At 47.7% G+C, this 6,364-nt stretch overlaps 1 protein-coding gene across 1 annotated transcript in view; it reads right to left on the reverse strand.

The window, feature by feature from the left end:
- Positions 1 to 4,518, reverse strand: part of LOC141958886 (alpha-2-macroglobulin-like protein 1) — a 29,686-nt gene extending 25,168 nt beyond the window's left edge. The window contains exons 1-7 of the mRNA XM_074901876.1: positions 4,451 to 4,518; positions 3,677 to 3,860; positions 2,380 to 2,424; positions 1,899 to 2,043; positions 1,158 to 1,210; positions 814 to 834; positions 105 to 264 (exon numbers count right to left, since the gene is read on the reverse strand). Of these exons, the coding sequence (XP_074757977.1) occupies positions 105 to 264; positions 814 to 834; positions 1,158 to 1,210; positions 1,899 to 2,043; positions 2,380 to 2,424; positions 3,677 to 3,860; positions 4,451 to 4,518 (676 nt within the window). The remainder of the gene's footprint in view (positions 1 to 104; positions 265 to 813; positions 835 to 1,157; positions 1,211 to 1,898; positions 2,044 to 2,379; positions 2,425 to 3,676; positions 3,861 to 4,450) is intronic.
- Positions 4,519 to 6,364: the final 1,846 nt, after the last annotated feature.

Consider the following 6,364-nt stretch of genomic DNA (forward strand, 5'->3'; position numbering starts at 1 on the left):
ACTGTCCTGGGGCAAAAGGTCTGATGAACATGGCCACATCGCCCTACTTTCTTCTCCTGCTACCCACACTGCTTTTCCCCTCACCCCTGTGGTCCAAGTCTCACCATATTTGCCAACCCTGAAGGTTTTTCCAGCCATGTATTGTTGGACTAATATGGCATATCTCCCAAGTGGTGCTTCAGAGGCCAGGGGGAAGGACAGATCCACAATGCCATGTCTTGACTTTACATTCAGCCACTCAGCAATACGGTTATATCCAGGATCCTATTTGGGAAAGGACATGCAGAGCCACCAAGTCACACTGGGAGCATGGATACCTGGCAGGTCCAGCCATACTCAGGCACAAGAAGGCACTACAAGGGCTTACACTTGCCCCAACAGAGAGGATGCCAGATCATCAGGCGAGATTCCTTCTCCTCCCTCCAGTATTCCTGTTAGTGAACTTTTGAATTGCAAAGGCTTCCAAGAGCAGTAAAGCTACTGGGACAGTAAAGCTTCCCATAACATGGTGGGAAGGAGAAGCAGCTGTGCTGCATCTACTGAGTGCTTAGCCTTGTGCTTTGTGCTCTGTGCAGACAAGGTATTGGGCAAAGGTTCATTACTGCCCTGCCTCTAGCTCAGCTATATGCATCACGTATAGATATGCTGGTTTGAATGAAGAACCCAGGCTGACCAGGTAGAAAAGACTTCAGCTGGACTTGAACCATAACCATAACCTTATGAGGTTGCATTTGCAACGCAACTTTGTCCAGGAGTGAAAGGGCACAATAGAAGAGACAAACATGTCCCTTTGGTCAGTTCTTTGTCACTTACCTGCAGCCATATCTGGGAATACTGTAAAAACAAGAGAAACACAAGCTCAGTTTTGTACAGAGCAAAACAGCATCCATGTGAACCAGTATTAATAACATTGCCTGACATGGGCCCCTGACCAGAAAGTTCTGCCACATCCAGACCCCACACTAGGTCTCCTCCTCCCTCTGTGCTAGCCTGCACTACAGTCTTTCTCCAAGGGCCCAGTGGATGAGTGGTTTCGCTTCAAAGATCATTTATTCTTATAATTTAACAGGCATGAAGGGAGATGTCTCTTTCATGAGCCTCTCAATGTGTCTCACACTGAGGATCCCAATTCTAGAAAACCACAAAGTGATACTCACCTCATTTTTAATGACCTTAAGGTCCTCATCAAGGTTCACAATTCGAAATTTCACTGGAGATATAAAGAAAAGGATAGTAAAGCATTCTGGCTGCAACATGTCCTTGCACAAATCTGCTTCTCCTTTTCTGTGCTTCAGTATTCATGTCTCTGCTGACCCCAGAGGTATTCAGGTCTTTCCCCAAACAGCCCTCCCCAGCATCTCCCATCCCAGAGCACTTTGTCTGGGAGGTTTATATGCAGCTACAAGCTGTAGAAACTCACTGTCTTTACCTAAGCAGATTACCATGATGTATTAAAGAGTGGGGTTGGTCTGTCTGCAGTCTGTTCATATTGTGAAGACCGTGGAGTCTCTCTATTTTGAAGACTCTCTATATTTCTACAGCTTGGAACTGTCACTTTAGGCTTTACTCAGATATTAACACATTCCTCACAAAACAACAAGAGATTTCCCAGTGTCCTGGAGAGTCTTGACTTTCTTCTTAGGTCTCATTAGAGATACTTCCCCAAAACAACACCTAGGAGCAGCAGGCTGGGGGCATTTGGTGCAGCACAGCTTGGAGGGGAACATCCTGACTCATACTGTTCCTGGAAACATCTGATAATAGAGATCTGCTTTCTTTCATATCCAACAAGCTTAGCTTGCTGCACTTGGTGGAATCTCCACACACACACACCCTGAGATGTGGCTGCTACCTTGACCTTTCCCTCCCTGCTTCCATATGCCACCTTCTTGCCTTACCTGTTTCTCCAGGTTTGTATAAGGTCTTGTCTGTCTCCACCAGAATTACATTCTTCTGGGGTTTGATGAGAACCTTCTTGTGACCCTCAAAGAGCACATTGTCCCCACTGTGGATCAGGACATGCAGAAAAGCCACCGTGTCTGGCTGTCAGGTTAAAAAAACCAAACTGCCTGAGGCTACAAGTAACGACTGAGAAACAGAGGTACCTGTCCTACCAAGATCCCCAACTTTCCTCTCCTCCCTTCCCCTCATTTGATTTAGCTCTCTCCTTTCCCTAGTCATAGTCTTCTCTGCGCTCCCCAGCTTCCTCATTCTCATTTCTCTGCCTTTCTCCTTGTCCCATTTGCCTCTTTCCACATTTCTTCCTCCCCTTTACTATCTTTGCCACCCTTCATCTCCAGCATTAACATGGCTCAGACACAGGAGAGGCTGAAGCCCTCTAGTTTGTAAGAGGAGAAGCATCCAGAAGAGGTGTCTTACGTGTGACACGGAATCCTCTCTTTTCCTGGGAACGAACTCTGGCACCTAGGTTGATTAATACAAGGAAAAGGAAAAATTCATCAGAGACTTTGCATCTTATCTGGGATGTGAGACATCACCTCACTGATGAAAAAATCCCCAAACTTCCGAGTCCAAACTCCACTGTATGACTGTCTCTAACCCGCTTGCATTATAGGGAGAAGCAGCAGTCACTGCCTGTCTCTTGTTCATGAACCTAAGAGTGAACCAATTGACATATCATTCTCCCAGTTCACATAAATGTAAGATTTTTATGAAACGAAGAAAAGCCATAGGGAAGTCAGATCTGGACCTGATCAAGACAGTAATGGGAGATGAGATGATCAGGCAAAACCGGGACATCTCACTATCAGAAAGACCAAGCTCACCAGGAGAAAGGTCTTTTTGCTAACGGCAGAGTTCCTTGGCTTTCCAGAGCCAGGACTTGCTCTCTCCTAAGGGCTGGCACCAAATACCTAGTTAATCATTGTCTTGTTGATGCAAGAACCAGAAGGGACTACAGCCCCTCCTTGAGTTCTGCTGAATCTGCAGGACAATCAGGGCACAGGCACAGCAACTTTGTATGGTGCTGAGAAAAACAGGGGCAGCTCGGAAAGCCTCAGCACCAGGCATATCTCCATGGCTTTCCAGAAATGTAAGTCAAGGTCCTGTAGTTGTGCCCCAGCCTCAGTCTGTCTAATTAAGCTAACTAAAGCAGCAAAGTTGCAATGACAGGAACTCAAGCCCCCCAAGAAGTATCCAGACTGCCTAGGTGGAATTTAGTTCATTGTGGGTTCAGTGCCATCACCACCCATCACAGCTAAATTAAAACAAGCTCAGTGTCTATGCAAGCTGAAACGACACCTTTGCAATATAGGTGCAGCTTTAGAGCAGAACAGTCCTCTTGGAGCTGGAGGGACAGGCTTCTGAGGAAGTAAGGATGAAAAGAATGTATACTCAATGCATTGATTTGCACTGTGATATATATAAGCATTATTAAGGACTAAACACTGAGTAAACTGAAAGTCAGTGTTTTACAACAGGCTTTAAGTAGGATGAAATGGACTGGTACAGATCAAAAGAACAGGCTTTTATCTACACAGGAAAGAATCCCCACTTTGCTAAACTCCAGGACACTGTTGTGTTTTGCCTGGTACTGGTAGGGAAATACACTTAACCTGCCTGCAACCCACGGCAAGGCAAAAGACAGTGCTGGGCTCCTGTCTGAAGTGAAGATGAGAGCATCCACTGCCAAATCAGCAGCCACAGGTACACTCACCTGGAAGGTGATGCACTGAAAAGTGCCTGGCTTCTCCACATCTTGTGTCACCAGTGTGTGATTCTGGGATGATACCTGCAAGGTGGCAGCCAGGTGGATGTCCTCAGTCAGGGAGCTGAAGTGAATGCAGAGCTTCTCCTCTTGGGAATGGTGAATGACAGCAGGGAACACCACCATGTAGTGACTAGAAGAGAGCAGGAGATGTTCAAAAATGATTCAGAGGCTGAGGTGGACAGACAAGAATCCATCTCTGCTGCTTTCATGAAGAGGTAGGCCAGGACTCATAAATGTCTGGAGGCCTGGAGTGAAGGAACTATAGAGCAGCTCCTTTTCCATACCAGAAAGAAGCAACATGCCCAGTGTGGAACTAGAGAGCTCCTGATACCTGTCTGTCACCACCTGTCACCACAGAGCAAGGCTGTCTGAGGAATGAAGCTGAAGGCTCAGTGGCTGGGGGATAAGCCTTCAGTCCTCACACCACACCTCACCCTCACCAGTGCAGGATGAACAGAGGCAAAACTTATGGCTTCTGTAGCTTTGTGGTGTGTGGAGTTCAGTGCCTGCACCAGCAAACACCGGGGGCTTTGCCTGCAGTGGTGCTCGATGCCCAGAGCTCCCACAGGACTCAGCTGGAGCTGCTTCTGCTCAGCCTCCCTGAGAACAAGGCCCCCACCGTTCAGCTCTGTGATGCTAAACAGTGCAGCACCTCAGGACCACCCTTCAGTGACAGTCCCTTCCACCAAGCCCCCCGAAATCAAAAGGAGATAATCTCACGGTTCCAGGCTTGCTGCAGCTGTGACTAGGAATAGGGTCAGTGCTAGGAGGAGCACTGGTGCTCCCATTGCTTGGACTGGGACAAGCAGCTGTCAAGATCCACACAGGAGAAGAGAACTGCCAGTACTGGTGGGCTGGAGCAATCCTAAATACCCCCCTCAGATGCTCCCAAGTCCAAAGAGTGGGGGAGTTGATATATGGAGTATCTCTTCCAGGTTAACAACATTAGCTAATATTTACTTGCTTCCACCAACAGCTGAGTAAAGGCCACATAGCACAGTCCTCCACCCACACCTACATTCAGATGGCATTCCAGGCCAATGGGGACCCAGAGCACTGGTGGGGAGATGTGGGGTGGGTGATCTCTAACCCAAGTTGAAGGGGTCTTGGGAAAAAACCTCATCTCAGCTATGGCTGGTCTGGATCCTGGCTGTAGCATCCAAATGAGAGCCAAAGCTGCACGCTAGCTACTGTCCTCAGCTTGTAAAAAGCATCCTCAGTACTCCCTCTGTGCATCATTTGTGATCTACCTCTGTCTGCCCACCCATCACAGACATATCTGATCCCCCTGAGCACAGAATCTTTCCCAGGGCTGCTCCTGCCAACTGCTGCCAACTCCCCTTGTAGCTCCACCGTAAGGCCTTTCCAAATAAAGCCAGACATTTTAAGTCCCACTTTACATCCCCCCAGGCCAGATGTCTGGTCTTCTTCGAGCTTCCTCCAGCCATAAGGTAGTTCTACATGCACCCACCCATCTCCTCCAGGCTCTTCTCAGGTACTGCAACCTTGTATTTTCTTTTCCTGGGTGGCAGCAGTGAAGTGAATGGGGCTTGGATGTATTTACCCTCTATTAACAACCTCATTTGAAGGTGAATGCCCTCATCCTGCCCTGGCCTCAGCTGTGTTTTTGCAGAGCATAACCAAAAGTACACAATATAGAGTGAATTTACCATCCACCCACTCTTTGATCCCAGCTGAAGCAATCCCTGAATTTACTTTGGCACAGTCCCCATATGTGTGCTTAACATCCCCCCTCTTAGTGCCCAGTCCGATGTAACAGGAGCGCACGAGCCTTTAACCTAGCGCTGACATTGCAGATTATCTGCAGGTTTAAAGCACTGTATGTCACTGATCTAGGAGCATATTTGATTCTCCAAAATCAACAGGGTTTTCAGTTCAAGCCTAAACTAGCAGGACAAAAAAACAATCTGAGTTCTGTCTGATTTCAGAAACACTCCCCAGGGCTCTGCATCTCTGAATGGTCATCAAGTTGGCTGCCTCTTAAGTTAAATGGAAATGACAAAAAGATAATAACATGCTAATGTTCTGCCCTTCTTCCAGGGATGAATGGGGGCACTGGTAGAGCTGTGTATGAAGCCCTGGGCAGGTCTGGCTGGAGTCTGCAGGGCAGGAGTGTAATTTTGGCAAGAAGTAAATAATACATGAAAAAAGTCCTACAGATGAAGAACCATAAAGCAAAATCCACTGACATCACAAAGAATAAATTTGTCCCAGGATATTTCTGATGACGTCCTGGTAAAGACACCTTTATAAAAATTGGGGCCCTGTGCCAAATACAGTAACAAAGCACTCCTGCTGTCATCAGCTGTGCTGCGTAAAGCAGAGCAAGACATCTCCCAGAGAACCATCAGCAAGCCTTACAAAACCTGGAGGCAAGTGCCTTTGGTGTGTAAGCAATAAACATTGTCTCCACCCCTTCCACCCGCCCACATCCCAGCCCCAGCCATGCGCAGATGATTTCCATCTTCTTGCTTTCGAAGCCAAGAGAGACACAGGTACCCTGTCAGGGCAGGAGCTGTATAGTCCTTCAGCTCTGGATGAGGGGGAGAGGGAAGAAGGACGACAGCAGAAGCAGGGGCGAAACGGGGACAGAGGAGAGGCTAAACTTTCCAT

This window comes from Athene noctua, chromosome 3 (assembly GCF_965140245.1).
Source record: "Athene noctua chromosome 3, bAthNoc1.hap1.1, whole genome shotgun sequence".
NCBI classification, from domain to species: Eukaryota; Metazoa; Chordata; class Aves; order Strigiformes; family Strigidae; genus Athene; species Athene noctua.